At 45.1% G+C, this 19,681-nt stretch overlaps 1 protein-coding gene across 3 annotated transcripts in view; it reads right to left on the reverse strand.

The window, feature by feature from the left end:
- Window positions 1-18,475, reverse strand: part of UBE2G1 (ubiquitin conjugating enzyme E2 G1) — a 506,298-nt gene extending 487,823 nt beyond the window's left edge. Inside the window, exon 1 of one of the 3 annotated variants that reach the window (XM_069614725.1) lies at window positions 18,146-18,475. In XM_069614725.1, the coding sequence (XP_069470826.1) occupies window positions 18,146-18,191 (46 nt within the window). In that variant the 5' untranslated portion in view covers window positions 18,192-18,475. The remainder of the gene's footprint in view (window positions 1-18,145) is intronic. The other 2 variants (XM_069614726.1, XM_069614727.1) reach the window with 2 other exon arrangements.
- Window positions 18,476-19,681: the final 1,206 nt, after the last annotated feature.

Consider the following 19,681-nt stretch of genomic DNA (forward strand, 5'->3'; position numbering starts at 1 on the left):
CTTTGTATCCATCCAAGAAGGGTTTGTTCATGAGCCACATTTCTTGCAGACACAAGACGTCATAGGCTCTCAACTTCACGTCTCCAGGGGACATCAGTTGTAAGAATCCTCTAGTATTCCATGAGCCCAGACTCAAAACGATGTCATCTCCGTCCGTCTCGTGGATCATCTGGGCATTGTGTTCGACGTGCTTGAATTGCTATTTGTCTCGACTTGTTGATAGAGCTTTTCAAAATTGGTTGAATCCCCACTTTGGGGTCGTTGGTGGGCCTGGTCAGAATCTCGTCTGGAAATTGTCTTGTCGTATGTGGTTTTGATTTCTCTCACCTGGGAGACTGTTAAGTCACTTTGTGTTGGATCAATTTCTACGACCTCGGGTCTCATTGTAGATCTTCTAAGCAAGACCGGTGGGTCTTGGTGCAGATGTCTGCGCTCAGCTTGCAATCAGAAAGGAGACTTGCTTCTATTATGAGTTAGACTCTTGTTCCTGAGAACGTTGAAGAGTATCCTTTTATCTTGGTTCCGTTAGGTCATAGCCCAGTTTTAGCAAGGATTTCGTTTCCTGTTTTAGGAGGTCTTTAACCATTGGCGAGGTTATGTGAAGATAACATATTGCTTTACCATGTTTGTGACTGGGGTCCACAATTTTTAGATCTGTTGTGATCTTTTGTAATCTCGAAACAAGGTCAGCACTGAGAGTCTATTGAGGATCACTTCGTCTTTGTTTTCGAATATTTGCTCTATCTTAAAAAGCCATTTTGATTGGTAACGTGGGACCTCTGGTATTTCTCGGTCTTTGTTGGTCTTGTTCCGCGACTAGCCTCACAATGCAATGCGTTTCTTGGGTTCTTCGGTTCCTTCTTATTTTGTTCATTTGGGTTGCAACTATCACTTTTTGGATGAGTCTGTTTGCGGGGCTTGTCCCGAAGTTGGGGGCCTCACTGGAACACCATCAATTCTTGTTTGTTTCTGACTTTTAGATGTGCCTCGAGTGCTCTGTCAGCTCGCTATTTTTCCAAATCGTTTTGTTACGGCGTTCTTCCAGTGAAATGAACTGTGGTGGAACTTCAGTTTCATCATCAGTTATGTCGATGATGGTGTTAGGCAATATGGAAATTGCTTCAGTTTGCTGCCGAGGTGGTGTACTTTGCTCAAGTTATTCAAGAAGAGGAGACCCTTCATTTAAATTAAAGTCTCATCTTCTAGGAAGTCGGCTGTGGTTTTAGGTGAGGTTGATAATTTGGCTGGCCTTGCCATTTTGGGGGGGGGGAGGGGATTTTCTGGCAAATTTGATGTTGTTTTGAGGTCTTGATTTGCCTGACGTGCTCTGTGTAGAAGATTCCCCCGTGCACTTTCTTATTTGATCTGACTGAAGCTTTTTGGCTGGGCCTGTGATATGCACGATGCTTGCGGATTTAACACTGTTGGATTGAGAGTTCGCAAACAACTAATAGGTTTGGTTGGAGCTGGTGCCTCCTGTTAGGGAGAATTCTCTGTAAAGGCTAATTCCCAAACCTAGTGAGTCCCACAGCAGCTTTGCTGGATTTTTGGGGTTTATTTTTTTCTCCTGCTAAGAGTGAGACTCCCACTCTTAGACATGATTTGAGGTGTTCCTTTGACTTTGTATGTGTTTTATGGGCTTCATGTGTTTTTGGTATGTGGGTTACACAGCATCCTCCGTGCCGTAACCCAGGGGTGTCGTAGCGACCCCCAAACATAGACTCCATACCCTGGGACTGACTACTGTCTCCCAGGGCATGTAAAGTCACCATTGGCTTTACTAGTCTCAAATTGTGAACAGAACCAGTACAAACCATCCTATTGTGGACATACTGGTCGGGGCAATTCGATTGCCCCGGGGTCTGTTGTTCGAGGGGGCACTGTCCAGTCCCCCCCGACCGAGTTTTGGCTGGTGGCAGTGGATACTACTTTTTATATTCAACCGCAAATATATTCCTATGGGATTTTCCCATTGTTCGAGGCTACCACTTTATAACATAGCCTCGAACATACCGCCGGTTTATTAAATTAATATAAATTGACCGTTTGGTATTTTTTGCTGAAACTTGGTTCCAAAATGGCGTTTGTGTTCGCTTCTGTGACTCCAACCCAAGTCGAGCCCTTTGTTCCACTTTTTGGCGGGCTTCTCCACAGAAGCCTCCAAAAAAGGTGCCACTCTGTCTGGGTACCACAGGGGGGTGTAGGAGGGGGTTTAGGCACCCTGGACTGAGTTGCCTCGGCAACTCAAGTCGCACTCGTGTGATTGGCCCAAGTGGTGATGTTTGAGTGACAGCTAGGCTGAATGAATGGGGGTTTTCTGCATAAAAGCAGGGCTTTGTGGACTGGAACTTCAGAAGTCGCCACAGGACCTAAAGAATCCGAGGAGGGAGAAGCCGAGCTGACCTGCAACGACGACACCACCGGTGGAGCCCTGCTGAACCGTCTCACCACTTTTCCCCGATGACAGAGGAGATCTCCAGCCCGGAGAGTCTTCTTCCTTTGACTGGTGGGGATAACCAGTTTGCCCGTCTTTTTGCCTTCCTGGACCATCTTGTGGCCGCCTTGCCCGTGCCAAGCACCCCGGCAACCGGAATACCACGGTTTACCACTACCGCGAAGAAAAGGGTGGTACCTTGTAACCGGGAAACTCAGCGGCTGGTTTCTTCCCTGGCAGCGCAACGACCTTCAGCTTTCCTCCACGCCGAGACCTCTTCCTCTGGACGAAACACTGACTTGCACCCGCTGCCAGGAACAACTTCCCCTGCTGGAGCGTTCTCCCACTTTCAGGTACTGTGTCCCGCCTGGCTTCCCTTGCGACAGATCGTTCGGGGCGACAGTAAATCCTCGACTTTCTAACCTGGGCTAGCCTGGGACCTGTTTAACTAACTTTTCCTGACTTGATCTCGATCTCGATCTTTTGTGAACTTTCTACAAAGACTCTTTGGGCATATCCCCACTGCGTGATCCTGGGCACATTTCGCTTGCTCTCTCTAAGAGTGGGTCTGGCATTTGAACTTCCTTGCTCTCCAGTAGATGCCTAACCTGCCTCACTGTGGTTCTTTGAAAAGTATTGAAATTTGTGTGCTTTCATAACCCTGCTTTTTTCCCTCCCTTTTTTAATAACTTATTAGAGTGCCATCTTATGTTAAGCGCTCACCTCTGTCTGAAAATAAGTTGTGTTTCTCATTAAGACTTGTCTAATAAGTAATTAGGGTTGTATATATATAATAGTGACTAGGTGTTGAATTTATTTACCTCTGTGTGCTAGTGTAATTTACAAGTGTGTCTTTAAATAAATAATTATATACTTTTACACCAAAGCTCCGGTCAGTGTTTGCTTGTGCTACTGTATCTCTGTACCTATTGTGTATACTCTATATACTGCCTAACTCATCTTGAGAGAAGTAGGACTGCTCAGCCACAGCTACCAGGTAAATCTGGGTGGTACAGACTGCTACCAATTGGGTTTACTGCCAACCACCTGTAGTCCTAAATCTTTTGCAGTGGTCCCTAAGGGAACTGCACAGGTTTCTGCCTAACACCTACACCTTGATTTACCCACATGTCCTTTGTTCACTCGTCGATGACCAACACAACTTCTCTTTTATTTCCGGCAATGCCTGTTTCCGCACTTGTATGTTTTTCATTTTCAATTACTGTGTTTGTTGTTGGCTGATGGGGCTGGATAGAAGTAATTTGGCCAGATGGTACTTGGCCTGAAGATTTCAGAATGGTTACGTCGTTAGCCTGCGAACACGCAATTGTGTTTAGTCCGACTTCAGGACATGACTGTGCCTTGTTCTGCCAGTTTTTGCAGAATTGATGTGGGTTACCCTCAGTGAATTTAGACCTCTCATCCGTCGCCACTACATAGCGTTCCAAGTAAATTCGTTGTGCGTGTATCAGCGCCGGGATAGTTGTGAGGTCCTGCAATGTCCCGTGAATTGATTTGTAAAGCTTTGTGAATGGAGCCAGTGCAATGTTGATGGCTGACATAAATGAGAAAATGTCTGGCTTTTTTGACGGAGTATCTTTAGTCGAAGGTGTGGCCTGAACATAGGATTTAGTTGGAGGAGTTTTTGGCTGGGACCCTATCAAGGGTGTTCGGTGACTCCTAATTGGTAAGTCCAAGGACAGTCTTCGATTTATGTCGATTCCCAACCTATTAGATTTGGATAATTAGTCGGTTGAGTTTCTTGGTTTGGAGGCGTTGTGTTATGGTGACTCCTTTTCCAGTGAGCCAACACTTCTTACTTTTAGAGGCGGACCTTCCTGGTCGCTCTTTTTGCGTTTTTGTTTTGGGAGGGGGTTGGGGGGAGGGTTCTTGGATAGGCCCGACGTATCAGCCAAGCTATTTGGCAAGTTAGACAGTAGGTGTTTAGAAACTCTTGGGCTTTTAAGAAAGAAAAAGTGTTGTGGGGCAATGGTGGAGTAGGGCTATCTGGTACCTGGTTTACCGATGTGGAGTCCGAACTCTTCTGAGCTCTGGGCAAGTTCTTTTCCCAAACACTTCTTGGCATCTGATTCGAAATCCTGTTTTCTTTTGTCCAGAGAACGGAAAAGATGGATCCTCTACCACGTTCACCTTGAGCATCTCATAACTCGTTGAGTCCAGTAGCGTGGTCTTCTCCAATTGTCCCTCCTTTTGTAGGACTTGGGGAGCCAGTGCTGTCTCCATAGGTGGACTGATGGAATCATTTGCCTGAAAAATAGCCCTATCTTCAAGTCTTCGGCTTTTGTACAGCGGTTGGCATTCCATAACGGCTTCCAGGATCTCTAGGTCTGTCAATTCTGTTTTACTGCCAGCACGTTGCTTAGGTTGATGGTTGAAGTTGGACAATATGGTATGTGGAGTACTGCTTCTCACATCTACCTTTCTTCTACTAGGGCAACCGCTGTCATTTGGACTGGTTTTATTTGTTGTCAAATATCTTTTAGAGTAGCCATTTACTCGCACATTGTTTTTTCCTAGAACTCTCAATCCTCTGGTAGATTTTTGTCTAAATCCACCAGCATTTTGCTGGTTTCGGGGGCGCTTCTTTGAATTAGATTCCCGTGTCGATTTTCAGAGTCTAATGTTATAGACGCTGATTCTTGTGGAACTTGCAGCGAACGACATCGAGTCGAATCCCTTCCTGGATTTTGACTGCTTGTGTCCGCTTCCTGCCCCAACAAGGGGGCAAGCGTCACTAGCAATGCAGGGCATTCCTCCAGCGACAGGGTCAAGTGAGTTGCTTTCGGGTTACTGTGAACCAGTGCTATCACAGTTTGAGGGCCCTGCAGAACTCCCTCCAGGGAAGCCGAGTCGCCGCTGGCTGGAACTACGGTCTTAGCCACGCCAGCAAGGTGAGGCTCATCCATGTCCCGGCGGGCAGGTCGCCAAATCATCTTCACCACCTCCCACTGCCTCACCCCGCCAAGCACAGCCTGGGCGTTCCGCCGCCGGACCACCGATCCCCAATTCCACTGCCTGGAACCCCCCCTCCGGAGGCAGCCAGTAAGTGGGTTTGGGGGTGCAGTCCGCAAGCTGTTTTCGATCCATAGGGGATGATAGTTTGGAGTAGCCAGGGCTTGGCAGTGTAGGTAAGTTTGAGTTGACTGCTTCGGATAGCGCATTTTCATGTTGAGATGTCACACGGGGGTCCACAGACTGTTGTTGGTCCCAGGGGACCAATCTCTCGGAAGAGTCAGAGCTTGGCACTGGTGTAGAGGCTATTTTTACTGTGCCAGATGGTGCATTGTCATGTTGAACTGTCACACAGACAGAGGCAGGCACAGTTAGTTGGGTCATGTGAGTGCTGCTAGGAAGTTCCTGATTCAAAAGGGCGTTGTCTGGAGTTTCATTTGTTGTACATAATGTAGTCAGAGCGAGAATGGAAGCTCCCGTTTCAATGAGCGCTCCGTCTGTCATAGGGCTGTGTTAGCTGTTGAAGACGCTGTGTGCGAGTTGAGACAAGCTCTCATACCTGCAGTTGGTGAGTCTGCAGGTTGTTTCGCCGCGCCTCCTCCTTTGCTCATACAGGAGTTGGGTACACTCGAGCCGGGTCGCCGCAGAGTTGCACTTCTTAAGTGGGGTCCGGTGCACTTTTCAGCCAATGTTTTGGCCTCCACCTCGCTGCCTCTGCCAACGCTGCCATAGACTGCCTCAGACTGCAGTCGTCTCCGTAGTCAACTCCGCCAAGCACTTTTAGGGATTACCAATACATACCCTCTAAAAGTCTCCAAATCACACTAGAAGTACATAAGGCAACCTCTGCCCCGCAAGACAGAACTGCTACAGCAGTTAACTAAGCGCCAGCAATATCGAAAAGCCTCCAAATTTGCAGTGTAGAGCAGCTACCTGGGCTGCTAAAGCTTTTGCTTTCAGTTTTAAGATCTTTACATATGGGGCATTGTTACCCTTACTGTTTAGCAAAAATCCCAAATACTTATAAGGATCGACCTTTAATAACGAGAGTTCAGCAAGATGCCATATAAATGTAGTCTTATTTGTGGATTTTCTAGATTTCAATACCATATTAGATTGTGCAGCATATCGACAGGTTATTTGCTGAAGCATAACTCTGCAGTGCAGAAAGCTGCCTTTGCAGGAGAACTAAATAGTCAGCGCACAGTATCCATTGAATGGGGTGACCCCCCCAACTCGCGGAGCAAATGCCTTCTTCACTTGTTCCAGAGAATTTTTCAGATCAGAACTTAACAAGTTAACGGAATAGTGCGCTCTGAAATATTATTGTCCCAAGGGTTCGGGCATGTGTTTTTAAGTATACGATGATCGATCGCACAGACTTTTCCAATGCACCTTACTGTCGGTTTCCTCTTTCGTACACATGCAAAATCAGGCTGCAGGGTCGCGGCCATCTTGTGATAACCTGATCTTCTGTTGCCGCATCGCCCAAGGTGGACTGCCCTGGCGGCCCTAAATCATATCCCCCACCCCTCAGGCTGAGATCACTAGACGCGTACCGTCCATTTCACAACACCAATGCACGTCTCGTGTCAACGTTCTCTGCGCTTCAGCTAATGACGTGTCTCCATGGAAATGGCAGGACACCTCTTTCCTCAATAAGTATAAACAGACCGCTTCTCAACAATCTGATGTTATTTGCTTTCTGTGCTCTGGTCAGCTACCTTCGTTGCTTGTAGCCTGTGCGAACAGATACCAGTACCATTACTATCCATTTTTTTTCTCCACATAATGGCAACAATACAGCCCTACCAGTACGAGCCATAGTATTCCGAGGAGGAATTACTAGGAAGAGAAAGATGCACAAACGACGGGGCTTCGGACGACAGTTGGGAGAATGGGTCAACAGATCAAGAGCCTGAGCCTAGTCGCATGGACGGCGTTTCCTCCTGGTGTACCTGCAATTGGTGCGCGCTAATGCCAACCGAGGAGGAGAACTGCTGCTGCCAAGTAAACGCTGGATGCTTGTCCTACATATCGGAAGGCAAGACACGCCCGCAATGCGTTACCGAGCTGCCAGTTCAGGGCAGCCTGCCTCACATGGACCGTGTTGAGGATTATGATGGTGCTTATGCACAAACTTCGCCCAACAGTTCACCCTCGCAATCCAAGAAAGGAGTAAGTGTACTCTAGTTGTGATGTCACTTAGGCCACTACCATTTCATTTTTGTCTCCTATATTGTCGAAACTTTGATCTAACATTGCCAAACGAATGTAGTCTTACAATTCTCTACATCACTCTAAATTTGGGGAAATCACAGTGGTCTCCTTAGGTTTATGTCATGTACAGCTGTGAAAAATATTTCTTTGTGTCCCAAATGTAATGGAATACATAAATGTTCAATATTGTACGGTGTCTAGGTAACATTTGTACTGGCGACAATGCCATTGGATACAAGATTTGTCATTGGCAACTAAGGTTTAAGACACTTATCTTGTTCATTTAAAAACAGTTTGTATCTTTCTCAGGTGGTACAGGCTGGTGGCCTATCGTTCGTTTACATGGTGGCTTCATGGGAGGCTTGGACACCGTGTTTGACGGGTAATACCCGCCTGTGTCGTTGGTGCCATTAGAGAAACTTACCCGAGTGACAGCGGTCAGTACAGGGGATTTTGCCTCACTGCGCTGCAACCAGAACTTTATAATGTGTACTACATTTGTTCCATCAAAATCTGCAACAAAATAAAACACAACGGAACTATCATCAATGGGGGAGGGGGTTTCATTTTTTCAGTGATTCAAGTGTGTCTCCATTCAGCAGTGTTCAGGGCCCTGTCTGCACGCCTCAGGCCCATACATCCCCCCTCCCCCCGCACCATTATCAAATGCAGTTCACACCAGTGGATGTGCGCTGCCAAAGGGGGCTGGCAGGGGTGGGAACAGCCAAGGTGCCAAACATCATGTACACTTCAAAAGGGATCTTACGCCCAGTGCCCATTTTACACATGGCCTAGCCAGACCCCGTGTCTCCATGCATGCTCCCTTGAAGCAGGCCGTGCCCCTGCAATCCACATAAATGTGTCTACATTCAGCAGTGTTCGGGCCTTGTCTGCATGCCTCAGGCCCGTCCCCTCCGCTCCCCCTGCCCCATCATCAAAGGCAGTTTGCATCACTGGATGTGCGCTGCCAAAGGGGGCTGGCAGTGGTGGGAACAGCCAAGGTGCGAAACACCATGTACACTTCAAAAAGGTATCTTACGCACAGTGCCCATTGTACACATGGCCTAGCCAGACCCTGTGTCTCCAGGCATGCTACCTTGAAGCAGGCCGCGCCCCTGCTATCCACATAAGACCACGCCATATACACGTCATTCATTCACGTACACACCCTCTTTTCTAATTCTTTATAAACCACTTGATATATAACATGAGAACATCTTTGAGCACTGTAAGTCAACTCGTGAACGTGCTACCTAAGAACCTCTGTGACCAATGCCAGTCAGCTCGTCGTCGTGCTACCTGTGGACATCTACCTGCTCGACTGCCTCCAAGTACCCTGCTTGCAGAATCAAACTGTTTGTTGGTCAAGGTAAGGGCAGGTCACCTAATCATATCTCCTTGATCTCTAAATTTCTATCTGTTTCGAACGCACATACCCAGTAGTGTTATGTTTGTTCATCTGATTGCCATTGGCCTGATTTTTATTTGTTGCGTTATCGATATATATCAATTGTCATCAGTGTCAATTTGCATCGAATTGCATCCTCCGTGGACCGTGTGTAGAAGCATGTTTCCTTTTGATGCACAACAGTACATTCAAGGGACGAGTAACATGTTATGATTTTCATCACATCAACAAATTGTTTATGAAAGTTATCCTATAATACAGCCGGCCACGCTGGTTTTTTTCAGTGATGAAAACATAGCTTGCATAGAAGAAAAGTATGGAATAATTACTTCTTTCTCACGCTTTTATGCCAAGTAATTTTTGAATATTGTTGACTTTTTTTTTTGTTTTTAGAGAATTTCCAACAATGCCTGCATGTACTGCTTTCGGTTGCCCTTAAGACCCATAGCAAATCAGAAGGCACTACAAATGCATGTATTCCCGAGGAATATAGATCTAATAAGAAAATTGGTCAGATATTGCAGATTTAAGCCGGAAGAGCTTGAAAGTAGAACCTGTGAAGTTTTGAAGGACACAAGGGGTGATGGTTTCCGCGTCTGCAGCCTGCATTTTCCCACAAATATGTACGACCAATACAAGTACACAAAGAAGATCGACTCAGAACGACTCGTAAATTGCTCCCAAATGCAATTCCGACTATTCATGCACAGGCCGCCTCAGGTGAGTCACAGTTACGGATTTAGCTGTAGCCCTTTGGGTACTGAACAGGTAACTAACTAAATGGGTGAATTGGTGTTTTAGGTGTAAATGTCCCTTATAATACTTATTCAAAAGATTGTATTGCTTTATAACTAAAACCCATTTTGCTAAAAATCTGTCCTTGATTTTAGGAGCATCATAGAAAACAATATATGGTCACAGATAACTATGCTATAGTGCCCTTTCCGTCTCTTTACATGCCAATTTTTAAGATTAGCATTTCTAAATCAAATCAAATTTTCCCTTTACAACTCCATGACTATGCACTGAATATGAAGTAGCAAGATTCGGCATCCATGTCATGCCTGGAGTCAACAACAACCTTGAGCGCGTATCAGGTAGTCTTATTTAGCTATTCTGTTCCAGAATTGCTTTATGCATGGAATTTGAGATAATATCATATTTACGTATTGTTCGTTTACACAATGTTTCATTCATGGCTTTTTATTGATATGTACCATTGTCTGCGTTAAATTGTGCGTGTTCAATTTAAATGTTTTCATCCATACTACAGGGAGATGCTGATACTTCTACTACAATTACATCATCCCTCCTAGTTGATCAGGAGCAAGAGGTATGCGTACTGACAGTTCCCTCGATTGAAAGAAAGTAGGTTATAGATGTAATACTAATAGACAGTGACGTTACTATAAACTAGCAGCTTTTGCAAATTGCTTGAGTGCAACATTTCAATCAGTGTGTTTCGCACAGTCATCTTTGATCGAGTAAACTCTCCATCAATCAGGTGAAATTCGAAATGTATATTTTGACTAAATGACGTACACGGTGTACGAGGGTATCTGGGTAAGGCATGTGTGCGATGGAATAATTTGATTTCAAATACGAATTACTTATTTTTAATGGTTACTCTTTTCTAGGGATGTATACAAGATCTGGATATAGAAGAGGAGGTACGTGGATCCGAGTCGGTGGACCAGCTTGCTGGTGCTGTTACAGTAAAAAAGAAGGTTTCACAGAAAAGCAAGAAAGATAGGGTAAGTTACAAACAATTTCATTTTCAAACAATGTTTTGTGCTAGTGCCTTCATAACATGCTTTTTTTTAATCTATGTTGTCCAATACGGTGTGTTGCCCGATGGTGTATGGACTATGCAGACAGACAGAAATCAGAGATGCTGCTTGCCAAACTGATGGAGCAACTTATAGGAGGCGCAGCGTGTTCAAATCAATAAGCAGACTCAAGATGCTTTTGCCCAATGGCCAGAAAATGAATTTAATGTGACCGGCGAAGCCAGCAAAGTGTTGTTGGACCTTTGCTACAATGCAACTGCTCCACCAGATGAAGATGAATCTGAATGTAATTAAGGTACTTTTGAATTAGTCGCAGACCACATGACACAATCGACACCCTCCAAACAAGGGCCACCTAAAAACCAATAGACATTGATGTTTTCTCTGACTCATGTTCAAGTAATAGATGCTGAAATGACAGACTGAAGCATCAATACAATTGACGGAGGAACTAGACCAAGATCTCGACCACAGTATGTTCAGTTTGGCTGATATGTCAACCACAGTTCAGTCAGAAACAACATTAAAACAGGATGATAGTCTAATAAAGGAGCCCAAATACATTGTATTCCTCGGCTGCTTGATGGAGATTATAATAATGCTGAAATGTGTGTTTTCAGTGAGAGAGGAAGTATGTGGGAAGCCATTGGTGAATGTGACTCATGTATCACAAGGCACTAACCTCAAAATATATGCCACCTGTGAAATGCTCCATGAAAATGTTCATGGTCCGCTCAACCAATGCTGGGGAAACTGCCTGCTGGGAATCTACTGTATGCAGCTGCTTTACTTTTCAGTGGGTCTAGTTTCAGTAAATTGTCCAGGTTCTGTGAATTTGTGGGACTCCATTTAATTTCTAAAACGCAGTACTATAAACGTCAATATCTATTCCCTGCCATTAGTAAAGCTTGGAAAATTGAACAAATGTCTATTCAAAGTACATGCCCCAAAAAACGGTTCAGGCTAGCTGGCGATGGACAGTATGACAGCCCTGTATTTTCAGCAAATTACTGCACATACCACTTTCAGGACATGGAAAGTAAAAAAATGGTGGGTTCGTTGGTCGTGCAGGTGTCCGAATGTAAATCCTCAGTGGCCATGGAGAAACTTGGTTTTATAAAATCACTGTTAGATCTACCCCATAGCCACGGACAGATACGTTTCAATAGCCAACAACAAAAGAAAGGAAGTGCTGCTACACAGACGTTCTACCCATAAGAATTATGCTCCGAGAGATTTTTTCCAAATTTGGGGAACCCTTTTTATTACTAGTGGAATACATCCCTAAGCATATAGCCCATAGTATTGTCCAGAAAGGAACACACATAAAGGGGCTGCATAGTGAATGTAATGGATTGTATTGAAACAAAATATTGTTTCAATAGCCAAGACAAAGCGAGAGCAGTTCCCAAATAGGTCACCATCAATTTGATGTATGGCAGGTTGCCAAATCCATCAATAAAAAAATCTCAGCAGCTGGGAAAAAAAACAAACAAACAAAAAAATAATAAAAAAAGGTGCCAAGTTTTTTTTACAGTGGTCCCAGGCTTTCAGCAACCATCTTTGGTGGAGCTCCAAAACTTGTGATGGGTCTGTGGAAATTCTACTAGAGAAATGGCGGTCACTAATGCACAACTGTTCCAACGTTCACTCTTGGACAGAAAAACAACATTTCCACCAATGTGCACATGGCCCTTTGTCGCCAAAGCAGGAACGGAAGAAGAAGTGGTTGATTCTATCTTCACCTCCACACAAGGCCCTTGAGAAGATAGTTTTATCAAACACAATCAAGAGATCTGAAGAGAATCACAGAATTCTGTCACAGGGGAGATTTGGAGGTGTTCAACAATATGTGCCTAAAGTACAGGCCAAAGAGATTGCATTTCGGCATAGACGGTATGAAATATAGGACATTACTAGTGGTATTAGCGCATAACGACAATGTAGGGTGTGAACAAACGAGGACTGCGGGAAACTTTGGGATGCTTTGCTACACAATGGTCTTTACGAAAAAAATAAGCAAAAAATGGGTGGTCAAGCCAATATATGGCGAAATGGAATTCAATTTTGTGAAAGATCTTATTATGACTGTCTTGGAGAAACATACTCACGGAATTGCGCGCGATTTTGTTCCGAGTGCACATACATTGCCAACGTGCCCTGTCCACCTAAAGCAGAACTCGTGGAACAGTTCACTTCCAGGTTCAAATGGTTACCATCTCTTTTTTGGATCAACAATGTTTTTATGAAGTGTCCAAATAAATCATCTTTGAAATATATCCTCTGTCAATTTTTTTTTCAACAAGTTCAATTTTTACGAATGCCATACAATGCAACGCTGTGCTTTCACACTTACCAGTTTCGTCGACCTACTGTGGGACATTCACTGATCAAAGTGGGTGGTTGATGAGCAATAGCTGCACTCTTACCAATATATTCATGGAGGCATGTGTTGGGGGTTGTTGCTGATGTAAGGAAGGAGTGGGTCGGTTCAGCCCTCCGCCCCCATACATTATACACGAAAGGGACACCCTGCTCTTGCACTCGTGGGGGGCGCATCGTTTGCCCTTCTGCTGCCATGTGGAAAAAAGGCCCTGACATAATCAGAGGTGGGGCTATTGCTAGACACACTTGCACTCAATTTTCTGTACCCTCGACTACAACTTTGGAAAAGGCTGCATTCTGTCATTGCGAAGTTTCCCCTATCCCTCAGCAGCGCCAAGAACAGCGAGCACCGACTGCCCCCACATTTTTCCTCCTGTGCCTATGCCTCACAAGTCCCTTTCTCATGGATGCTGCGAGACAAGATGTTGCAAACTAAGAATGTAGCTTCATTCTGAGTGAAGGTCAGCCGCTTTGATTTTTTGCTTGAGCGCTCAGCAAGCCCATGCATCGCACACAGTATAAGGTTCAATTGTTTTTCGACCTTGAGAGGAAGGCATGATCCTCAAAGGAATGAATTAAGGTTCACCATTCCAAACTGGACAAAGGATCATGCAATTTCATTTTATGAAAAGGCGTTGATATGAACAGAGTCTCTTTGTTCGGCTAAGAGAATGGAAAAGCCAAATATAATGTAAGTATTACTTTCGACCATTTATATAGACCAGCGACTCAATTTATCATTAGACCACTGTTATTGCTAGGTTACATTGTACTTGGTTGTTCTTTGTGGCATATTGCAGAGACGCAAGTACAACCTGTGTGTGTACTTGTCTTTTTTCCAGGGCACATGGGGAGTCCAGCATGTAGACCACCACTCGGTTCCCCCAGGTTCAACGCTAATATTTTATTAAAATGCCGTCTGTGTTATTCGAATTGTAGCGTCAGCTTCCGCATCCCATTTCGAGCTGAACATACTCCATAACATTAACCTCTGAATATAATTGTGGACTAGTTTTCACGTTGTTTTCTCTGGGTTGCCATTGTTTTACGTCTGTGTTCATGATTAGTTTTAACGCGGGGCCGAATTAATCGGTAAAATGATAAATTGTAATAAAGATCGGCTATTGAGAAACATTTCTGTTATGTTTTACAAACAGCTACATCATGCCTTTCTGCGATTGTCATCGATTCCAGATCCCAACAGGCGGGTTTTTCAACCGCCAGCTGCAGATACTTTTGAATGGCTGGGTCACAGTGACCCTTTTTTGGGGTGATCGACACAGGCCCATATGCCTTTACACGGTACCAGCGATAAGGAGCAACCCGACATAGTTTACGGTGGACTAGCACCAAGCTGATGCCCAAGCCCTGCGATTCATGGTGCGTCTGATGCGCTTCTTATACCTACCCAAAAGGAACACCGCGTGACTCACGATAAACATTTGTGGACCGAGAAAAAGGAAAAAAAAAAAAAAAAAAAAAAAAAAAAAAAAAAAAAAAAATGACCCCGTTTATTGAATATGGCAATCGCCGGATGTTCTCGGAGCGTTGATTGTGAAATAAAAGTACTTTTAAAAAAATTGTACTGTTTTGCCATGTACTTTTAAATTATAGTTTTGTATTCCGAATTGTGACGCACTGTGTTGTGGGTTGATTTCCGGGTTCTGCGTCACGTCACGTGGGTGATGACTGGGTGCGTTTAGTTACGCTGCCAGTAACATCATGGAGATAGGCGGAGAATATTGCTAGGTTTGGTGACGTCAGCCTGAGGGGCGGGGGATATGATTTAATGCTGTCAGGGCAGTCCACCTTGGGCAATGTGGCAACGGATCAGATTATCAAGATGGCCGCGCCCTGCTGCCTGATTTCGCATGTGTACAAAAGGGGAAAACTACGGTAAGGTGTATTGGAGAAGTTTGTGCGATCGATCAACGTATACTTAAAAACACATGCCCAAACCCTCGGGACAATTATACTTCAGAGCGCACTATTTCTTTAAACAAAGCAGGGGCTAATATATACCCCTGCTTCAGACATTGATAAGTGAATATTGGTTTGGGGAGCTTCCCTTCCTGGTTAAGTTTAATTTTCAGTTAAGTGCCAAAATAAAGAGCTATTAAAAAAAATAATAAAAAATAAAAAAGAGCATTCTGTCACATTTAGAAGACAGTTAAAGCACTATGGGTCCGATTATGGACCAACAAGGTTTATTTGCCCTTTTGCATGCAAGTTAGTTTTGAGGTATGGTGAGTGCCAGCTCCTCATTTTCAAGAGACAGCACCAGTTTCGTGGGCAATGCCAAAGGCCCATGATTTGCTTTTATCTAAGACTCAAATTTTCACCTCAATCGCTGGGAAGCTCTCTACAAAATCTACAACAAAACCGGGTAGCCAAGTCATGTGTAGATGCTGTCTTGGCATATTCATTGTTTTTTACCTTGCCATCTATCCTCCGCTCTCTCTTATCAGACTAGCTCCTATTGCAACTCTCTGGTATGTTTACAGGTGAGTCATTCATATTATCCACAACTGCCCCTCAAATCTACATGAGCCTCATATGGGCAGCCATCATCCTGCACATCTCAGTCAGTGGGAATCTCTCCCCTGCCCCTACCTCAGAAACCCCGATTTACTTTAAAGCAGATAATACAGTGCCTTTCATCCAATCATTGTATATTCAATATTCATGACATCTACAAGCTATACCTGTAACCTGAACTTTCTTGTCATGGCCATGACACTTAAGTGAAAACCCTCCGATGACATCTAGTTAGGCTATCTTTTTATTATACTGGTATGCACTGAGCTTTGTGGGAGAGCCACCCAATCAATTCATAGACCCGTCTTACTCATGTCTACCTTGCCATTATCGTTTTGTCACCTTTTATTTTCGGGAATGGGAGAGTAATTCCTAGGCAAGTGAGGGCTACCGTTTTTAATCTGATAACGCACAAAATATTTTTTCACAACCTACTTAACGCAAAGATGTTAACATGCGTTACATCTTTTGGTTAAACTTAATAGTAGTCTGCATAATTTTGGTATGTAAAACCTTTCATATAAAAAACAGAAATGTACAATATTGGAACAATGTTGTTTCTGGAGGATAGCTCAGGGGCAACGCACTTACATTGGAAGCAAGACGACACGGTGCAACACAAGTTCAATACTAGGGTGTGCGCTTAGAAACCTCTGGGTATTAAGCGCGTTATAAGTAAACAATTACAGGCAAAGTGATTGTTGCAATCAGACGTTTTATCAAGGCATTGATAAACACCTCGAGGTCCTTTTTGTCTGGGTCAAGTATCCTTATTTCGTCTTAGGTCCGGTGCATCTCGTAACTCATATAGATGGGTGGCACACACTTCATGTGGAGGGATTTTGTTCAAGGCGGTTCGACACTTGGATGTCTTTAACATATTTTAGATCCATTTCATTGGCGAGTTCCCCAAAAGCATGTATTTACACAATTAGCTAGTTGTGCTTATTTTGCTAAAGAGCACGTGCCTCCATGAACACCTTTATGAACAGGTGAGAAGGAACAGGAGATAATGTCATGTGAATATCTCTCGCCCTCCCATAACCGAGGCATTAGGTAGTTGTCCATGTCCCTGATAGCAGTCTACCAACAAGTTGAAATAGCAAGAGGCTGTAGCACTGATCTTTTGCCCTCTCTCGTTTTCATTACCCTGTTATTTTTGTTTGCAGAAAAGAAACAAAAAACATGTATGCTCTTATGAAGGAGAGCAAATGTGTCCCATCCTCGTATCCATGGTTTTGCGCCCACACTGAATACCAGTCCACGAACTTGGATCCTTCTACGCATGAGATTTTTTCATCAGCTGTAGCTACGTTTGGGGCTAGGCCCACAAATTACAATTATACATGCACGCGGGCACCAGAGCACTTCCAGGTCCGCGTTTTGCTGACAACTTGGCATGGGGGAAAAATGCACTGTTAATTTAATAGTTAAAGGGATGATGAGTAGGAGCGTCAGAACACAGGATCATGTTTATTAAACACCTGTCAAGCGACTCTATGGCCAGGGGTCCACAGTGCGCTATATAAGTAAAGTAAAAGGCAAGGAAGGAAAGTAGAGTCAGTTCTCACTAACACAAAATCTCGGGCCCCATCGGGTAAGGACACAATTAAGGTAGCACATTTAATAAATATTTGAACTGGAGAGAGCAGACGGGATATCAAATGTGCCTTGCCGATCGTGACAAGTTTAATTACATCATCGGATGGAGGCACAACTTGTCACTGCAAAAAGACACTGGGTGTCATGTTTAACTAACAACCATCTCCGGGGTATACCTTATCAGTGGGGGCGTAGTAGGTAGCACATTTCATAAACACCTGTCAACGAAGAAATCCGGTAGGCTGGCACATACCTTGGTAGTTTAAGTGCACTGGATGTCACACTTTGCAACAGTGAAAGGGGTTCATTAAACAAACCAACGTCAAGAAGGACACTAGTAAGTCATTTCCAGAACGTCACTTACAAAAGGGTGACAGGGTCATCTTTAACCCCTTGCCCCCTCCCCATGTCCCACACCCGATTTGGGAAGAGGGTACGGAGAGCCAAGTTAAGCCTTCCTGTTCGTAAAGCGGGCACTGTAGAACCCTGCCGTGATAGAGAATACTGGGAGGGACAAAAGAAAGCAGCCAAAGTCGTATTTAACAGTTCTACCTGGACAAGTCACACTTGGGACTCGTCTAGAGGGTCACAAGTGTCACAAGTAACCCCCCGTGTCAGGGCAAAGCCTTAACAGTATTATCCATTCCCCTAACTGACGTTCCCATGCGACAAACGATGTTGTCCCAGTAACACACATCCCTCAGTTGACACCTGTCCCTTTGCTCTCCTCATCTCCCAGATTTTTACACACAGACCCTTAAACGCGCAACCCTCCTGTCCCCCTTCCCCGCTTACCTGCTAGCTGCCTCCGAAGAAGCAGCGCTGACTGAGGCTCGGTCATTATTCACCGAGAAAGGGGAAGCTGGCGGGCGGGCTTTGAATGCGTTAGCTCAGGGCAGCCCGTGCCCCAGAAGCTCCGCGTTGGGAATAGCCAGTGACCACACTCGGGCCCGGCACACAATATCACCCTAGTTGGCCGCACTCCAGGCCACCGCCGAGGAGCGCGCATGCGCAGTCCGACACAATGAAACTCATTCTCAGAAACAAGCGCTCTCTCGCTCTAGCCAGGGGCCTCCCAGGTTACGTCATCTGAAAGGATCGATCGAACGACCATGTTGGGAAGGTCTGTTGGTCGAAGTTGGCATCTCGGCAAGGGCTTTACATACAATCGGCCATCTTGAAAGGGGCTCTTTTAGTCGTGACGTGTGAGGGCTTGTAGTTCCTCCCCTGCTAGGAGCCCGTGCGCTGTTTTTAACTTTAACACTGATATATCTCATGAATAACTTGATTATTCTATACTGAGGATAGCAGAAATATGAGGCACGTGTGCACGCCATGCTGGCAGATTTCACACTGAATTCCAGCACAATTACCTAGAACATCTATATCTGCTTCCATGATAAAGTAAGGCAAGCTAGCTTATTTCAGACCTGCCAAGTTCACTCACACATTTGTATGCCAAGTGTCACTCACACATTTGTATGCACTTTGTAGCTTTCCAGCAAGCCAGGCACGATTTCATACATAGAGGTATCAGAGCAGAGGAAATATTATGTTAAATTTTAAAGGTATTTGTACCGCGCACCGTCACCAACGGAATTGGTCCCCAGGCGCTCTGGCGGATCTTTAAATGATAAGGTGGGGTGGGTTAGTAAGATGAAGAGGGAGTAGGATAGTGAGAGGAGTAGTGTTCTGTTGGCAGCTTCAACTCGATATACACCAGATGCTTGTGGCGCTGCCCCGTGTGGGACGCGCACACGGCGGCGTGACGTTGCACGTCGCCGCGTGCGGTTTAAATAAACGGGGCGTTCCCGGACGCGCCAGAGCGACCGGGGAGCCCGAACTAGATAGACGTGTGTCGTGTGTGGTCTGTCTAGTGTGGGGGCTCACGGGCACGCATGGGGGCCAGGACACACCCCCAACAGTGGCGATGAGTGCAGATGGATGCCCGGGCCTGGCGGTGAAAGGCATTCCGAAATTTTTCTCCATGATACGGAACTTTTGTGAGTGTTTCGTTTCACGCCGTGGCTGCGAACCGTACACGCGGCTGGCGGCCATTTTGTTCATGAGGCCGTGGAACTTCACCAGGCTCCGGTTTGGAGGGTGAAAGCGATCCAGGTCCAATTTTTGGATATTCTGATTGCAGGCAGTATAACCTGCATGCCCATGCCTGGTTTGTGTATTTTACTCCAGTTTTGGGATTCCTACGTCGAGTGAAAGCTAGGGGAAGGACTAAAATGGCTGGGCCGGATTAGTCCACTCCACCATCTTAGCTTAATTTTTGGGACATCCACACCACTGTGGCCTGCAGCAAGGTGGAGACACGGCTCT

Source organism: Ambystoma mexicanum, chromosome 9 (assembly GCF_040938575.1).
Source record: "Ambystoma mexicanum isolate Mex_15411 chromosome 9, UKY_AmexF1_1, whole genome shotgun sequence".
NCBI classification, from domain to species: Eukaryota; Metazoa; Chordata; class Amphibia; order Caudata; family Ambystomatidae; genus Ambystoma; species Ambystoma mexicanum.